Below are 20,175 nucleotides of genomic sequence, written 5' to 3' on the forward strand. Positions count from 1 at the left end.
ACGACCTTGCCGCTTGCACTTGTACGGTCGCAACGGTGGACCGCGGACGGCAGTTTTGAATTTCGTTCACCCGCCTCCGTCAACCGATCTTCGTGACTCACGAAGTCACGACGTTGTTCGTCATCACATATTATTGTCATTTACATAATAATATCGGTTATTAGTTATTCGTCAATCATCATTAGTTCGCTTCCCTTTGCAGCGTACTCCCGAGACGGACGAACTGCACACACAAATCGGTGGAAAAACGACCCGAAAACCGTTGGCCGTCCGGTGAAAACGCACCGCCGCCGCCGAAGTCGTCTTATCTATATTCTATGAGCGAGACGCTCGTCGGTTACGACCTCGGGTCCACGACTGTAGCTGCTGCTGCTCACTATACACTTGGGGGATTTTTTTTTGTGCCCGTCGATCGGCCGAAAACCGCTCAGCGTTCGATCGGGGGGCCCCCGCGATACCGCGTTATGGATCCGTCGTTGGTCGTTGGCCTTTGTCGTCCGTAAGACCGTAACCGTCGGTCCTCGCCTCCTCCTCCGCCACCTCCACGGCCGTCCCACTACTCCACCGCCTCCTACTCAACGGCGCCTTGCGAGTCGTCGTCCTCCGCCGGTAGTCGCCGCCGCCGCTAGTGGTTATCAGTCGTCGTCGCTCGTCGTCCGGTGTAACGGTTTTGCGCACAACACGGCTGGTGCGGCCGTTCGCGTGACGTTTCCCCCCCGACGATCGTCTCGATCTTATTTTATTATTGTTACTTATTCGTATGGTTAATCGCGTGTCGTGCGAAATACGTTAAAAAAAAAAACAACAAAAAAATCAAATATACTCATAAAAACACATCGTTCGTCCGTCCGCCGTCGACAATAATATTATCCGTCGCACAATATTGTTGTTAATCACTGATCGTTAGTCGTTACGCGTATCGCGCCTTTGTATCGTTATCGTTCGCCCCCCACCCCCCCACACACACTTACGCTCACGCGGCCCCCGACTCGGTCGTCGTCCGGAAAACCTAAGACCGTGCACGACTTCAACATGCAGGTGGAAGAAGCGTTATTCGACGGCATAAACTTGAAGCTGGCCATGGACATCAAGATCAAACGTACCGACGGTGAGCGATACATGATTTCGGTGTTGCCGCACGTTAAGTTTTGGAAATATGGGTTTGGTGGGTGGGTAAGGTTTACCCGATTTAGATGGGCCAGTCAGGTCTAGCCCGGTCTGCTTGCCTAGTTACGACCAGCGACAGGCCAGTCTCGGTTTGCTCAGACAACCGTGGCCCCCGCCGTTCGTTTTAGTCGTCTTCGCTCGGTTGTATTGTAGTCATGTAACCTACATGTACCTGCCTAAGCTTTGTTTCCTCATTTCAAACGGTTCCGCTGGATGCAAGGAAAACCACTATGAGAATATAACAATGGTCTACTACATTGATGGTGTTCTACCTTTGTGCCGTCTTGCTGTGATTACCTATGTTGGTAGGGACAGTCATTTGATCTTTTTTCATTACGAAAAAATGTTTTTCCTATTACCTATATATTCTTCTACCTACGTCTCTGATGTAATATTGTTATAAGTAGGTGATTGAATTGAAATTATATTTCTACCGGGATAGTTATTTAGTATGGATCAGTACCTAACCTATCTATTAAATTTCATTTTCTTTTTTTAGACGTTTTGTATAATATATAACATAAGTTTACCTATTATATTAAAAAAGGAAGCCAACTTAAGTGAATAAGTACTTATTACATTTTGTGTAGGTAGTTTAACCAAATTTTTTTATGTCTGCTGATGTACATATTTTGTGAAAGTTTTGATCTCTGTTTTGATCCTTGATAAATAATATATTAGGTACCTACAATCGGGTACTTAAAATTAATTATTTCTTTTCGTTAAAGATTTGTAATTAGGTATGTTACTTACCTGTTAGTTATCATATTTTTGCAATGGTCAATCTAATGAAGGTACATTAATAAATCTAATACATTTTTCCCTACATTATTCTCACTATTTTAAACAAAACAGTGACTCCAAAAAAAAATGTCTACCTCCAATCTAACATAATTTACTTGAATAATTAATGGATAGTAAGTTTCTTATACAGAGAGCTACATTTTTGTAGATAATTAAGTTTTAAATGTTTTATTAAGTAGGAGCCTACCTACAAAAGTCCGGATTAAACAAAATAACCTATGAAATGAGCTAAGGTACATAATGTTCAAACACTGTTCAGTAAAAATATATGTGTAATAGGTAGATATAAATATTTTCCTATGGTGTACTGCTTTATATTTTATAGACTTACATATAATACCTACCTATGTTTTAAAAATTAGGTAGGTATGCACTTATTGATAGACATTTTTATAACTTAAAATATTTGGAATGCAAGTTACTCAGTGGATGACATTTTGTGTTGGCATATAGCCAAACCTCAATGTTTGTTTAAAATGCTAATACCTTATGGAGACCTACAAATAGATAGAATTGGATCAGCGTTAAACATCATAGATATAAATTAGTATGTGCCTATATCAGGTATATATTATACAATGATAATATTAACTAATTTTTTTTATTGAATACGTACTCTATATAATACATAAATACATAGGTACCTATCTGTAAACACTAACTTAAATTTCAATTGGTAAAACATATTATAAGTACCTACTTATTATTAGTACTCTGATTGGTATTAACTTGAGTAAATCTGTGTAAATAATTTATTAACTATATTAGTACATAACCACTATTAGGTAGTAGGTACATATCGTTGGACCTTGATGCAGTGGGTATGTATTTAGTATTTATATGATTCAAATACAATTTAAAATAATGTAGGTACCTACTCCAATATGTTCTTACCTAGCGTACACCCACATCCATAATTTATTGTTTATTTCTCATAACATATTATGTACCTATAGTTATATTTTAGGTGCCTAAGTACAGTATTTTTAATTTTACTACTTATTATAAACCCAATCATATTTTTAGATATCCAACTTATTTAAATTTACTGAGAATTAATAATTACTTTATACCTTAAACATATATAGCCGTATAGGTACTTAAATCTATAAATTGTGTGTACATTTAAATTCTATTTATCTGTGCTGCAAGTAATATCAGGTCATTTTCTGTAATGGCCTGTTGTCTTTATGTTTTTTTGTTTATGCTGATTAACTAAGTATTCATATTGGTAAATTGTTGAGAGTTAAAACACTTATTATTGGTTCTACAGGTTACACTCATTTTTGAAAAGACCATAATATAGGTACCAAAGTAGCAAACTATTGACTGAAGACCTTAAATCATTTCACATCATATATATTTATATTAATAGTTTTAAATTAAAATTGTATTTATTACTTAAATAGTTGAATAATATGTAACTTCCTCTTACTATTACTAAACTTTATGAAGGTAGATGTTCCTTATAGCCTATGGATAAAGTTACCTTTATTTACTAATTAGATAAACATTACTATTAAATGTTATTGTCTGAACCTAGTGGTGTTCACAGTTATATGTTTTGGGTGCAGCCATTTTATTTATGAAAAAAAATTTTTTAAACACTTAAACATATTTTACCAATTAATAAAGGTGTCCTTGTTGAATCCAATGTTCAATGTAGTTTAGAGAAATGATTTTTATTTGATCACTCTTCCCACTCTTGGCCTAACTCCAAAATGTTTTTGAAAACAATGGTAGGTATATAAACCACCTACAACAAATTAAACTTAAATACAAACATAACAAATATTATAAGCACCTAATTTGGACTTAGTAACAGTTAGGTAACAATCTGAGTTTTAATACCATAGAATTTAATTTGTCAGTTATAGGTACATATTAGTTATTAGCAAAGTTATTAGTTAGGTACATCATTTATTGAGAATATGTATTATTAGAAACTTAAAGCTATATGTACAATTATATAGGTTTAGTAGGTATCAAGATAACTAAGGTACCTACCTAATTGATGAGTTAGGTAACATAGTTTATTTCTCCATTCTTAATGTAATAACTACGCAACATAGTATAATGCTATGTCTCATTTACCTAGAACCTACTCTATCGATGAAATTGAATAGGTAATTTGTCTAATACCTACTCAGTTTGATGTGATAGATTTACTTTCAAATTAATGTAACTCAAAACATTATGTTACATATTTGTAAATACCTAATCCTGAAATTCATTAAAAAAAAACTTAGGTATGATATTATAATTTTAAAATATCAATCTTGTGTTGATGTTTTTATATTAATATCTATCCAACTATATTTTTTTAGTGTTAACTTATAAATCATGAATTACATTATTACATCTCTATTTTAAAAAAAGTGAATTAGCTGGTACTTATAAAAAATAGGTAAAAAATAATTATTTAAAAATGTTTTATTCCTCAAAGTACCTAACTGATTTAATAACACTAATTATAATTTATCTATTTTTGGAAACTGATTGAAACTTGCCTTTAGGTTTCTAAACATATGCTAAGAACTCCCCATATCCCCGTTGTGCCCGTCTGTTGGTTACCATTTTACCAGTACATAGGTAGTTTTGATTGTCAATATTAATACTAAGGAATTTATTTATTGTGCATAGTTACTGTATATAAATTGTACATGGAAATAAAATGTATTGTGTGTGTTGGATTCAAATATATTTAGAAACTGGGAATTTAGCACGCTCACTGTGTGAGCTTTCCCAACTTGTTTTATTTCATAATCTGTTTTAATTATTGCTATCATTAATTTATATTTATGAACTTGAAATTTAAAGTTTTTGTGAGGAACGTATTTTACCCAATAACATTTTGTAAATTAAGTAGTATTTGCTTATATTTATTTTAGTGTAGGTATAAACAATGTAGAATTTCTGTTAGAATATAGTGTCAGAAAATTAAATAATTTATTTTGTAATACTAAGTATACTTGTAGGTACATTTAGATATTTTTCTTTATTTTTTCTAACGATATTGGTTGAAATAAGTTTATAATTAATAATTGAACAAGGGATTAGGAATGAAATGTTGGGGTAAGGTCCCCCCACATACTGCAGTGGTAGCAGTAAAATTCTTTTGTCTTGACAGTGGCAAAAAATGTGTCCAGACTCATTTTACCCCCACCTCTCCAGTGTGTGGGGACCTTTATAATATGTTTATTTTGTTATTTTCAGTAACACACCCATGTAATTTAATAAAAATTAAATGAAAAAAATTAATTTTTAATGACAATTTGAGTTAGTAGGAATGTATAGGAATGATTAGTTGTTGTGCTTTATAATCAATTGTTCAAGTTCTTACAACAAAATTATTCAAGTTTAAATTATCTGTCAATAAAAATACAGTGACAGTACTTTTATATCTTATTTTTATTACTAATATTATGTACTTTATTTATTCCCTTTTAAGCATAAAAATCGTAAAGCATGTAATTTCAAATTATTTTTGGAAAGTGGTAGGTGAATTTCATTCTGTTGTTATTTGTTGTTATTTGATTAAGAGTATGAAATATTATTTACTACCCTTTCATATTATTACGAATAGTTTAATTTGTTGAAATAATAGGTAAACGTATTTTTGTGTTTGGGTGGGTGACAAGACAACAGTTGTTTGACCTTCAGTAGTATCTTCTGTAGGCGGCCTGGCAGTCACAAGACCATATAAGGACGTCCAGAAAATGCAGACTCTAATGTAAGGGCCACTGTGTCTACAACATTAGGTCCAGCTTTTTGTAGTATTAAAGTTAAAAAAAAAATCATGATGTTGGTTTCGCTTATTTCAATAATACGATCATAATTCTTATCATTATGAAAATCTATTAATGCCTTAATAATATTTATTTAATTATTTTTGTGTTAAATTTCAACACGCATTACACATTTCATTCATTCTTGATTCATATACATATTTTATTCGTAAATGTTAAAACGTGGTTGATGATCTGAGCCCTAAGGGCTATGCTCCCTCATCAAGGCTATCCTTACCCTAACCTACACAGCTGTGTATTATCAAGTTTTTTATTTAAACAATAATACTGTATACTATTCATGCAAATCTCAAATTAATAGAAAACAATTAACCATTGAACTGTGTAATTGCGTATTTTTCTAAATTAAGAAAAAATTTTAAGATGATTTATCTTTACTTAAAAGGTACTCGAGTTATTTTTAATTTCCTATCTAATTTAAGATAATTAGTTATTAATTATAACTTCCTTGTTATTTATAGTTTTATAAAATTAGTTATTTCCAATATTAGATTTTTTAAGTATAGAGTATTTATTAAAATCAAACGCCTACTGAAACAATTTTATACTGCCTACACAATTTACTGCGAAAACTAAATGTATTCTACCTATAATTAAACCCAATCAATAGGCTTAGACGCTGTGAACTTAAACTAAATTTTAGTACGATACCATAGCAATTAGTTGTAGATATATTCATTTCAATATTTGTATAGGTATGTCTTTACATTAACGTAAATTATTTATGTATTAAGTTTTAAGATTTTTCAGAAATCAATAATTGTATTTCTTTTGCTGAAATAACAAATTTAATAATAATCTTTGAAGTATACCTATTATTATATTTAAATTTTATAATTTATAGGTTAGGTAACTAATCTTTATCGAAAATTTATGCTTGATGAATAATTAATATTTAATGTGATATATTGTTATGATTTATGATTCATGAGTTTTTGACATAATAATGTACCGACTATTATCCAGTTGTGTATTCAAATTTCTCGATAAGATAAAGAGGTTATCCTATACATAGATATTAAAGAATGGATAGGCCATTTATGTGTATCATACGGGAACGAACATAAAAAATAAAAATATTTTGAGGTTACAGATGTCTTAACACAAATAGTTATATTATTGTATATAATTTATGATAAGACCTCTGCTAAAATGAGTGGCAATGATACAATTTCATATTATAAATACGTCTATTTTATTAATATAGCCATGGCCTATCCATTTTTTAATATCTTTGATCATTTTGGTATTTAGATATTTATAAATTTTAAAAGTGTGTTAATCATTAAAATAATGTTTGGTATATTAATCCAAAAAATGTATTATGAACGGTAATTGCGTTCCTCTAAAATAGGTATTCATTGTATTGCCTGTGTATAATATAATACCACTTATCATTATTATTTTATATTTATAGAGTGATTCAATCTTGAATATTAATTCATTATTTAGGCATATGTTTCTTTTTTAAAAAATACAAAATTCTTTATTATCTATGGCCTACGAGCATCCTTCGAAATGAAACGATTTATAAGGTACAAATAATGTACGGTTTCGAAAATCAATATTTTTAAAAAAAATTTGGTGATAATATTGCATACACGTATCTACTATTTTACTATTTTTAATTTTTATTATCATTATTAATATACAGGTGGCTGAATGTTGAAAATTGTAGGAAAATTATTTTTCAATGCGTTACATTACGTAATTCATTAATACCATTGTTTATATTGTTAATCTCTCTGGGTTAATCCTTTAGATAATCTATACATTAAAATGTACGTGATTATTTTTATCCATTTGTCTTATAACTATTATTATGTTAGTTTTCATTCATGAAGAGTAACGCACACAATAATACTCAATTTTGAGAATTAATACGTATTTTTATTTCAAATACGTAGTGTCAACTTGAGAGTTGAAATCGACTTTCCCAATTTTTTATTTTTTGTTTTTAACTTTTCCAAAAATTTAAATACAAAAATTTATTTTAAATAACTTCTTTTTTCAAGTAATTTTTTTACGATTTATAGAGTAGGTACGTTGGATAATATGAAAGAAAACTTCTAAATTTCTATTTTGTGTGTGTTATTCGAAGACAAAAAACACCGCTTCTTTCCCTCCTTAATGGCTTAATCGATTGTTTTGTTGAGTGACATACGCCCATATTATGTGAGGTTTTTCATTTTGAAGACAATTAATTTCTAATGCTAAAATGTTTGGGGGTTTCAGGTATATCTTATAATCTGTTGCATTTACTGCATAATTGGCTGGAAATAAGTTTATTATAAATTATGAGCGCGTATTAAAATACTGAGATGGCTGTTATGATACCAGACGTTTTATTAATTATTACTTATTACGACTTACGTACAACACGTACTAATCTGATGTTCACCATTTCCTAATTAGACGTGTTGGATTTTAAACTTGAATTTGTCGTGAACTGGATTTTCCATTTATTTATATTTATACATCATTGCTTAAGACTTATGTGATTCTATTGTATTTAGATTTTTGCCATCGAATCTATAATGCTTAAGTAATATTGTATAAAATTAAATGTTGTGAATTATTATTTGTGTTTTTGTCTGTTTTTTGTTATGTTTTATTAGTTATAATAGAAATTAGTATAATCGTGATTTACTATGTAGCAATTTGGGACTTGGTTTACCAAATTCTTAATTACGTTGTAAGTATTGGCTTCATAAAATACCTAATTACATCTCATTATGTCAATTTTAGTGTAACTAGTCAACCCGTCACTCTTACACTAATTTATTATTTTGTTTATTTACAATTTAATATGGAAATTAAAATTAATTACTAAATGGCCCTAGGACTGTAACAATAATGTAGTTAAATAAAGTTATTATTTAACTAATTACTTAAAACAAAACTACAATTTCTTTCAATAATAATTAGTAGTTTTGTTGGTATGTTTGGTTTTTTGTATTCATTTTCAGCTGATCTGTATGATTTTGTTAATAAATTGTAATAACGTTAATTTCATCTCATAAACCATGCATAATAATTGTGTGTATATTTTCACTACGTGTATTTTACGAATTATTTATTCTTAGTTTCAACACTTGTACGTAGGTATTGGCATATGGGGAAAGAAATGCTAACGCAGTTCCCCATGTAGCAGTTCAAACAAGAAAAAGGTATCAACACATGATTAAACAAATTTAAATTTAAATTTAACTAGAATATTATAATTTGAAGTGCATCTATTATCATTGTATATAGACTTATGTTATCATGCACATGAATTTTTTTTCTCGTATCATACACGTGTGTGTTTGTGTTTGGCAGAATTTCTATTGGGCACCCGTAGGCACATGAAATATAAAAATTAAATTATTGAGCTTTTCGTTCATTAAAATTTGATTCAATAAGAGTTTATACATAGGTACAATGTTAAACTGCTCAAAGGTTTTCGAGTTCAATTTTTTTTTGTGGTTACGTATTTTTATTTTACCCGATATGACGATTACAGTACATTAGTTTTTAGTACTTATCTATGCCATTTAGATTCTATGCAAAACTAGGAAGTAAATAGATTTGCATTGTGCTTTTATTTATTTTTTATTTTTTTAGAAGTCAGTTTATTAATAATGAACGTGGTGTCGTGGTAATTGTAATAAAGGTCAATCATTAAATAAATCGGTGTAGAGCGTTTAGTTTTGTTCAACATTTTTTTTAAATTTTACGTTGTAACATGTTGTCAAAACTACAAATCTTGATTCTCGATAAATATATTGTTGTTGTTTATATTGGACTTGAATTTTTTTGTTTTGCGAATAGTTGGGATTGTAATTTTTCTACGAAAAATAAATTAATATGTGAAATGTTTTATTTGTTGATAGTACAGTTCTGTTTGTTTTTTATTGTTTAAAAGACTATTATACGATTTAAAAATTTAATTAGAAAACTTATTTATTCAAATTTCAAATGTGTGAGTTATGTACGTAATCGTTAGGTTAGAATCATTTATTTTTATGCTATAAACATTCGTATAAGTGTGGTTTATTGTACTTGTTTTGTTATGATTTTTTAATTTGTACCTGCCGATAGTTGGGTACCAATATATATCAATAACACAGAACTATAAAAGTCTACATGTTGGCTACATTCAACAAATCATGAAATCCTTGGCGGATTCTGAATTCTTCCCAAATAAGGTTATAAGTCATATTTTTTTATTTACATCTCAGTTACCTATCTATTATTTTTTATTATTATTGGATTCCTAAAATTGTTTTCAAGTAAAGAAAAGAAGCTGTGGGAAGTACAATATTGTATAAAACACCTAAAAATAATAGGTTTATATTTAAATTTACCTATAAGAATACGTTTGGTGGAACTCGACGATTGTCGTTAAATTTATCAGACAAAAAATTGCATTGGCAGCTGCTACTTGTTTTAATTTATCGTGTCTATAGCTTTGGATAAATTGTGTCAAATACTGATCGATTTGGAGTTTATTTTTAACGAGTTACCATGGCCTCCAGACGCTTAGATACTATATATTCATCCTAACTGCATCGTATAATACACTGCGCATGGGGTGGGGGCTGCTCTGTGCCTGGTACGATTTGCAAACCATACTTTATGGATAACGCCACCAGTATTGTACCCAATGAACGTTGAATGAGTAAAGTAATTGAAAGTTTCGCACGTTAATTTAAATAAATTTGTCGGTAAAATTAACGTCGGCAGTGTGTATACCTAATAAATCCGACCAGTTAGTCGTGGTCCGATCGTTACAAAGGTTAGCTTATAGTTTCAATTTTGCCGATCTCTCAGTCTCTCTGTATTCAATTTTATTGGTTATTACCCGTTTGACACATTATGTCGTCGTGGATTAAGAAGAGCTTATCGTGTTTTCATCATGACAAGCGCCGTAATGATTGTAGATGCAAGTGCAATAAAAATATTGTTTCGATATCTGATAAAAACATTCAATGTAATTTTGATGAAGAGTTCAACAGACAGCGTGTTGGAAATCTCGTGGACGATACGGGTTAGTATAGGTACCACGTGTGCAATCAACGTATATTTTGATTTTTAAGAAACTGCTCCTTCTCTTTTGGATTTGATTTATATGAAACTGGGAGTAATATTTTTATGTTGTAAATTATAATCTATTTGTTTTTTAAACCTTATAATGCTATGTTAGGTAAGTAATTACACGCAATATCTATATTGATTGTTAACAAATTAAAAAAGTTATTTTGTATTTATGGTCGATGTTAATTAATGGGTACCTGTAGCATATTATCTAATTATTACCATAATAATGAAACCTGTTTAAAAAACAAATTTAAATAATTTTGGAATATAGTTGTTTAATGGTAAATGATAATATGTATCTTCACTTATTTTAGATTATTAGAACTCTACCGATAGAACAATCCAGGAATATAATTGTTTCGCTCAGTTCATTAAGTTATAGGTACAGTTCCGTAAAAATGATTTTTCGAAGGCCTTATATCCTGTATAATATATACTTATAATAACCATTATTTGTGTTATTGTATATAATGCATATATATATGCACATCATATTATTCATATATAATCCATATTCTACCCCTATTTCATGTATCTAATACCTATCTATTTTATAAACGTATTATACAATTCATGATTTGTTTGTTATTACTTATTAAACTATCTTTAGTATACGTACAAATAAGGCTATTATATTTGCGACTTTTTGGCTGTCTAATTTATTGTTGTATAATAGTAATAGCTATAAATCTTATTTGTGTTTTATGACTTTAAACTAAGGCTTTCGGTGCACCACTATTCAGCAATTACATTTGTTACCGAAAATACCATAGACATTTATAATTTAAAATTTGTATAATCGTAATAATAATTGCAAACATAATTTGTTAAATAGACGTAACATTTTCTTGGGTATAACTTCTAGTATATTTCTGTTTTACTGGACACCCTTTTTTAATTTAACGTAGGTAGTTAAGCATACTGAAAACGATGGTGAATTCAGCATTTAGCGGTAGTACTCAGTTTTTAAATTATACCTATTTGAAGTCTGAGACCCATTCATGATGGTTTTAAATAACAAATCTGGGGATGTATTCGATTTTAATTGTCGGAGCACGGCAAGTGTATATGAAAATACTATACTTAACACCTAGCTATAACATTAACACTAAGTCCAACCGCCAAATTCTGATTTCATCATTGTATTGAGCATAGCACATAAACGAAAACAAATTTCAAAAAAGGGTGTCTTGCCAAACAGAAAAGTTCGAATTCTAAATTTATCGAAAATACTGATTACCGAGGTACAGTGTTTTCAGTGTTAACCATTTAACCAAGGTATGGTATTTTTGGTAATACCATGAATACCGGTATCAACATTTGAAATGCCGCCAACCCTACTTTAAACAACCTATCACTGCAAAATTCAATTAAATATTATAATCATATCAATGAAAATTCAAAATTGTAAAACCTCAATATTGTACTTCTGAACTGTTTGTTACTGTAGAAGTGTAAAACATTCGATTCCTTTGTATCACATGAAAAATAATAACAACTTTTGTAAATTATCAAGTAAAAATTTTAATTTATAAAATTGTATTGAATTAAATTCGAATTATATGCAGTAAAAATAAGGCTTTCTGTCTTTCTGTTAGAAATTACTGTTACTGAGTATAGTGTGATCCGTCTTGTCATCTTGGTGTGTCTCCAAAGATCATTGCACAAAGATGGTTCATTAATCGTAAAGAATTCGATTATAATTAATTAATCCGGCGGTAAATTATTTTCTTCTACTTGTTAGTTGTTGTATGTTTCATAAACATTTAAGTTAATATAATTATTTTATTAGGGCGTAGACTATTTCTAAACTTAAAAAAAAAACACGTTGTTTATTTGAATCAGTTACATGGTTCTTTTAAGTTCTAGACGAAAATTATAATCATTTTTAATTATTAAATTCTTAATGTACACTGTATTTGTGTAAATTGTTGTACTATTTGATATTATTAATTAATTAATCATACTCATGCCGGATTGCACAACAAATCTACTTTTCGATATTTGAGCATTCGTCAAATTTCCTAATGGATTCTCGTGGAACCCGTAGCATATGCAACCTTAGTGTTGTTTTAATAGGTAATCTCGAAAGAAAGAAAATTGTTACTCGTTCAAATTACTCAACTATGGTTATGTCCCGTGTTTGACGTGCAAGTGAGGAAAACAATCTTACATAACAATTAAACAATTTCCAATTAAAAAAAAAAGAGATCGGATACAGCTACTAGCTGCTATAGTCATTCGTGCCCCGTTTCGCATCACTCACATCGACATAAGACGGTGTTGCATTATTTATATAAACTCGGAAGTAGTAAAGATAACTTTTTTTTATCTGTAAACAATTTTGAGATACAAGTGTATAGTTTATTAGTTTACTATAGTGTTTAAATCTCGACGTGTGTCCATAAAATATTATATTGAACAAAGATTATTTGCGCTTAATTCTAGACGTAGTTTGAATGTTAAGAAGATTATAATAGGAATTATCTAAATCTAACTCAATGTTGATGCAAAATAAGAGTATCAAATTTAAGATTAAGCCACCGAAAGAAACAAAATAATTAATTGATGAGCATTAGTGAAATTAGTAAATCTAAATAAAATGCTCACATTATTTACAACTAATTACTACACTCTCCCCGTCTGGAATCATATGTAATCTGGAATTAGTAAAATTAATTGTGTGTATTTATTGTATACAAACTATGATTTAAATTTATGAGGAACCATAATGTCCAGATGTTGGTGATTAATCAAATAATGCTTAAAATAGATATCAGTAAGATATTTATTTTGTTTTTATCGATACATTTATATTTGTTCTAGAAAATATATTTTGCCTCATTATGTTTGTATGTTGGTTGTAACCAGGTCATGTGTTGTGGTCATTTTATCATGTTTATAGTGATCATAAAAATGTTACCATAGTTTCCATACATTATAAGTTTATAAGTGCAGTGTTTAGTGTTGACTGTTGACCCTTCCCTTTCATTCAAATTTATATCTACACCAATAAGGGTTTAGGCCCAGCTTATGTTGTTTCCTGTTTGTAAATATGTTCCTATGGGCAACCTTGTACAATATTAATGAACATGGAAACAATTTGTAAAAGGTCAAGTTCATTGCCATTTTAGTTGTTGTACACAAATGTAGGTTCATTTCCTATAACTTCTTGGAATATTGGTTAATTTGATTTTGTAAATTTTGCTATAACTAAATTATACTTACTTTACTATTGATTAATATGTATTACTAATATTTAATGTTATACTTTCCTAAAATGTGCTTTTACATTTTTCTGAGTATTAACTGAAAATATCTTTACCAAATTAATTACTTTAAATTTATATTTATAGTTATTTAAATGAATGTAAACTTAATGTTTTTTCCTTTGATTTCAGGTCGCATTCATAAGGCAGTTGTCTCTAGGATGAACCCAGATACTAGAAGCATTTCTGTGGAATGGCTAGAAAATGGTGAAACAAAAGGCAAAGAGGTAAGATAAAATAAAATAAAATACAAATTTAATTTAAATTTATTTTACACTATTTGTTTTGTTTTTAGATTGATTTAGATGGGATCCTGGAACTGAATCCTCAATTACGTTCAAATATTCCTAGTATTACTATGGTTGCTCAAAACGGTACTAATATACCAACAACTAGCAAGTTAGCGAGGGTAAATTTAACTTTTATGATGACTATTTATCATGTAAAAATACAATTAGACTTTCGCATTTAAAAAATAGATATGAATTAATAATAATATAATATTAGCTAGACACTACCACTTGTGTATAGTTATTATGTTATTATTAGTAAAAACATTAAAAAAAATTCAAAATAATAATAAAAAAAACACTAGAAAACTAAGGTTATATTTAAAAATTAACAGTAGTGGTTGCCATATGTTAAAAATTGCACCAGATAGTCATTGTCACCTTTGTGTGTAGTTGTGTTTAATAGCTAAAACTGGTTTCCATTTGAATATTGTGTTTGACAATTGATAAAGTCCCTGGGAAAGTATAACAGACAATAGTAACCTGTCAATATGTATGTTGTATGAAGTTGTGGGCCACTTTTAGTTTATACTTTGTAGTTATAAATGTAATACAATATAATTTAAATGATTTATAATATTAATAATTAAATTATTTACATTTATATTTTCAGTATTCCACAAAAGCCTCCATACAAGCATTTACAAATAATAAAGGCAAGTATTTATTTTATTTTGCTAATTTAATAAATAAAACTTAAAATGTATAATTAGATAACTACAGTATACTTCAAAAAATTCAAATTTAAACAATAAATTGAAAAAAAGGCTTAAGTTAATTCAATGAAGATAGGTAATAGTTACACTTTATTGTATGTTTTATTTTTTCAAGTATGAAACTAAAGTTTACTGGTTTTATTTTTAAACTTAACTATTGATCAACTATTAATTTATCTTATATAAATTATGAAATAATTGTATGATATTTAAACTTTTTAGGTTCATATAAAGGAACAAAACCAGTCAGTAGGCAGACCAATCATTATTCACCTGCGGTGAATGGCACTGGAGAAGTTTTATCAACAACTGTTCCATGTACACCTTTAAACCCTCCAACCCAGTATCAACAAATTCCCGTGTTAAAACCAGCTGATCCGCCACCTCAGACACAACAACTAACACACTTGTATAGCAATAATACGGCAGGAGCGGTTCGTGGCTCAAATACTAATGCAGTAACAGCAGCTGCCGCAGCTGCTGCCGCTGCCGCTGCAGCAGCTAAAGACAGGCGAAGTAATGTTGTTAAGGAAGTTGCTAAATTGAAAAAAAACCGAGAAGAAAGGCGACAACGTCAAGCTGAATTAAAAGAAGAAAAAGAAGCATTAATGAACATGGACCCTGGTAATCCAAATTGGGAGTTTCTTGCTATGATTAGGTGTGCTTGCCATAAATAACCAATTAAAACCAATTTTCATCAAATATTAATATTAAAATGTTTTATATTCTAGAGATTATCAATCTAATTTAGATTTTAAACCTTTGAGAGACTCTGAAGTAGTCGAAGATCATCAAATTACCGTTTGTGTCAGAAAAAGGCCGCTCAATAAAAAAGGTATTGCATCTTTAAAATACTTTGACTTGACGAATAACATTATTTTTTATAAAAAAATGAGCTTTAACATTTTGTAAAATAAAAAAAAGACAACTTCTAATATAGGTATTTATAATTATTTCCATTTTCAGAATTTAATCGAAAAGAAGTTGACGTTGTTGCAATTCCATCTAAAAATCAGGTTATTGTTCATGAACCAAAAAATAAAGTAGATCTTACAAAATATTTAGAAAACCAGCATTTCCGATTTGACTATGCCTTTGATGAGACTTGCACCAATGAAACGGTTTATAAGTTAGTAACAAATTATCATTTAAGTTAATAACTGTTTTGAGTTTATAAAAAAAATGTTTGGAATTAAACAATAATATTACTTTTAATTAGATATTCTGCAAGACCTCTTGTAAAAACCATATTTGATGGTGGCATGGCCACATGCTTTGCTTACGGACAAACTGGCAGTGGTAAGACTCACACTATGGGTGGAGATTTCCATGGTAAAACACAAGACTGTAAAAAAGGCATTTATGCAATGGCTGCTAAAGATGTTTTCCGTTTTTTGAACTCGCCTAGTTATTCACCATTAAATCTGGTAGTTACTGCTAGCTTTTTTGAAATATACAGTGGCAAGGTAATTGATAGCAATAAATTATCCATCTATAATGGTTATTATTAAAGTATTATTTACATTTGTCTTTAGGTGTTTGACTTGCTGGGCGATAAAGCCAAGTTGAGAGTACTCGAGGACGGCATGCAGAAAGTACAAGTAGTTGGTCTTACTGAAAAAGTAGTCACCACAGTAGATGAAGTATTGAAAATAATCAATGATGGTAACAGTGCTAGGTAAATATTTATATTTTTTAATAATTAATGATTAAATAATAGTGTGAAAATAAACATGTTTTTTTTTTATCTTAGAACTTCGGGTCAGACATCAGCCAATAGTAACTCATCAAGGTCTCATGCTGTTTTCCAAATTGTATTACGTATCCCGGGTTTAAACCAAATTCATGGAAAATTTTCATTAATAGATTTAGCTGGAAATGAAAGGGGAGCAGATACATCATCAGCCAACCGACAAACAAGTAATAGTTGTTGAAACATTTTTTGAATTATTTAATTGTATTATTTTTTATTTAACCTAGGAATGGAAGGTGCAGAAATAAATAAATCTCTACTTGCACTAAAAGAGTGCATTCGTGCTCTGGGGAAAAAAGGTTCTCATTTACCTTTTAGAGCAAGTAAATTAACACAAGTACTTAAAGATTCCTTTGTTGGTGAAAATACTAGGACCTGTATGGTGAGTTATTTTTCATAGAAATATATATAGTTAATGTATTAATATTTTTGATAAATATGTGCATAATAATAATTATTAATATTTTTAGATTGCAATGATAAGTCCGGGACTAAGCTCATGTGAACACTCTCTGAACACGCTCCGTTATGCTGACCGTGTTAAAGAATTGGACGCATCGGATCCTGCTGCTGGAGAAGTTCATGCTCCTATGTATTCCCCACCACCAAGTCGTTCTCCAAACATGTCTCGCAACTTACAAGATGTCAGTATGGTTGATGATGATTTAGCGGCACTAAGATCTCTTAATGTAAGTATCTTAAAATTATATGTTATACTGTTATAGTTAAAGTTATTACTAATTTTTTTTTGAATAGTTAAAAATCTAAATCAAATTTAATTATTAAATTAATTTTTTCCAATAGGAAGGTGAATTGTCTGCCGACTTGTACAATTTCCACGAAGCTGTTTCCCAATTGCAAGAACAAGAAGATGAAGTGCTAGATAAACACAAATCGTTAATTGAATCTGAAAAGAAATGGTCACAAAAAGAAAAACAGTTGTTGGCAATGACTAAAAACGTTGACTACGATCAAGATGGTAACCGAGATCAAAAAACCTGTTTTCTTGTAGCTCTCCAACTTTTAGCTTTACCTATTGCTTATGCTTTCTTTTTTTTTTTTATACTCCCGTTGCTGGAACTTGACAATTTCCAAATGAAGTAATCTAGTTAATTGTTGTAAAAAACAAAAAAAAACTGTTGTAGAATTTTTTGAATTTGTTGATTAGCTTTATTTTCTTCGTACTCCATCAGTATTATTTATTTTTAGTTATTATTAAGCATAGTTTTATAATATTATCTTTGGAGTGTTTATTTTTTCCTCATGTTTGATATTGCTGCTTCTTTTTTTTTATAATACCATTTTGTCGTTAACGGTTTATTATTCAAATATGTCCTAGCTACTTGTTTTCACTTAACCTATTGTTTAATGTTCGTGACATAAATAATATTATTACATAGTTATTTTAAACTAAAAAACAAATTTGAGACTCATAAATAATTTTTATTTTCACTAAATATATCACTAAATCAGGAAAATTTTAAACCATATTTATAAGTATTTCATAAATAAGGAAAATTAATTCTGATAATTTTTTTTTTCATATTTTCTAATGTTTCTTGGTTTTTAATTTTTTTATTGTTGAGTATAGTTTATATTCTCAAAGTAGTATCCTTCAGTACACCTTACTAAGGTTTATAACATGTACTAAATTCTTATATTTATATAGATTATTTAAAAATAATTCTCATTTTTATTTTATTTCCAAATTCTAAAAATAAAAAAATTATACATTTAAACAACTAATCTTAATCTTACTGTTAGAATATTAAAATTTCTTTGTTCAATTCATTAGAGATTTTATAGTACTATTATTTTGTTTTAAAAATCTTAACATGGATATTTTTCTGAATAACTATTTGAATTATTTGTGTTTTTAGTTTCGTTTAAACGTTTAATTAAATTTTATTTGAGTAACGTACTTAAAAGAAATGAGCCGTCCAACTGTTTACCATTAGTTTTAATTAATTGTTACCGTGATTAAATAAAGCAATACAAGTAATTTAAAATATACTTTAATTAGAAAATGGAATTGCCCGTCCAGTTACTCATTGAAAAGTCATCAACGGGTTTAAGTCTATCTAGTCTTTATTAATGTTTGTAATTTTCACTTTAATTTATTTTACCATTATTTATAGAACCAAATATTATTGCATTTGTTACAGTTACGCATTTATACTTTGGTAGCTTTAATATAAGGTTTTCTCCTTGCATTTATTATTTTATTTAGTTAATATAATAATATAATACGTTTAAAAAATTATTTCCATCTAAAGTATTTTTTTAAAACTCCTTGTATGTACTTTTTTATTACATTTAAAAGGGCTGAGATTGTTTGCACTGATGTTTTAATAAAATATCTGGTCTTAAATTGGATAACTTAGTTGTGTGTGTGTGTGAATGTTTGCTTTTTGATATTATGAATTATAATATACCTATGCACATTTGAAATATTTTTTGATTTATTATTAAAAATGTTGTGGATCGTTGGCGTGTTGTATTCTTAATTGTATTGTTTTTCCAGCGTATTCATTGCAGCTGCTCAATTTGATTCAAACCAGAATAGCTGCGAATCAAGATCTAGTTGAAACTGTGCTTGCATTCAGAAAACAGTTGACAACTGAAGAACAATTCAGTCAGAACATTATTAGAGGCGGCCACCGTTAAGGACAATGTTTTTGTATTATTGTCTTCTATGTGTAATCGTTAAGTCTTTGTTTTTGTAATAAAAAATATGATGAAATAGAAAACGCGTGAGGAAATTTCTATTTTTGTCGTTCAGATACTGATTTTATGTGATTTTTTCGGTGATGCTACTATTAATGGCCAACAAACACTCATGAACACTGACTGTGTTTGTCGGTTTTTACCTACTTAATAATTTACTACATCGCTTTAATTAAGTTTTTAACCTCAAAGAACTAAACCCTTATTATTGTTACGAGCATTATAATTTGTTCTTCTAACTTTAAATACCTTTAGTTATATATATTTTTAATTATATGTATTTTTTCTTTTAACAAGCATTTATTCGTATTTTTTTATTTTTTACTTTAAATTCACATATTAATTTAATATATTATATCATAGCAGTTATTTAATTAAAAATTTTTCTAGTAAAAACATACCATGTAGGAAATAGTAAAACTAAAATTCAAGATACCATCAAACTTTTTTGAATACCTATTTTTGTAAAATATAAAACAATAATATAACGTTACAATAATATTTAATTAAACTAAGAAAATTATTATTACGTTTATTCTATTGTTTATGTGCAAATAG

The 20,175-nt window shown here is 29.0% G+C and overlaps 1 protein-coding gene across 2 annotated transcripts; it reads left to right on the forward strand.

Moving 5' to 3' along the window:
• Positions 1-523: 523 nt before the first annotated feature.
• On the forward strand, positions 524-19,658 carry LOC111038430 (kinesin-like protein KIF2A). 2 transcript variants are annotated; one of them, XM_022321525.1, is made up of 14 exons: positions 524-1,108; positions 14,264-14,358; positions 14,427-14,540; positions 15,035-15,077; positions 15,360-15,795; positions 15,869-15,972; positions 16,104-16,266; positions 16,357-16,603; positions 16,673-16,815; positions 16,891-17,057; positions 17,118-17,272; positions 17,361-17,579; positions 17,695-17,869; positions 19,415-19,658. In XM_022321525.1, exons 1-14 carry the CDS (start codon positions 1,033-1,035, stop codon positions 19,555-19,557), a joined length of 2,280 nt encoding a protein of 759 aa, XP_022177217.1. In that variant the 5' UTR covers positions 524-1,032; the 3' UTR covers positions 19,558-19,658. The 2 variants fall into 2 exon arrangements, with proteins under 2 accessions (XP_022177217.1, XP_022177216.1); XM_022321524.1 differs by lacking the exon at positions 524-1,108 and adding an exon at positions 10,617-10,812.
• Positions 19,659-20,175: the final 517 nt, after the last annotated feature.

The sequence above is a fragment of the Myzus persicae genome, unplaced genomic scaffold (assembly GCF_001856785.1).
Source record: "Myzus persicae strain clone G006 unplaced genomic scaffold, MPER_G0061.0, whole genome shotgun sequence".
Taxonomy (NCBI): Eukaryota; Metazoa; Arthropoda; class Insecta; order Hemiptera; family Aphididae; genus Myzus; species Myzus persicae.

Bases quoted from the DNA above. Each gene is read 5' to 3' on its own strand.
- LOC111038430 (XM_022321524.1), top strand. From the start codon at position 10,641: ATGTCGTCGTGGATTAAGAAGAGCTTATCGTGTTTTCATCATGACAAG. The intron at 10,813-14,263 runs GTTAGTATAGGT...CTTTGATTTCAG, and splicing joins AAATCTCGTGGACGATACGG to GTCGCATTCATAAGGCAGTT. The intron at 14,541-15,034 runs GTAAATTTAACT...TTATATTTTCAG, and splicing joins CAACTAGCAAGTTAGCGAGG to TATTCCACAAAAGCCTCCAT.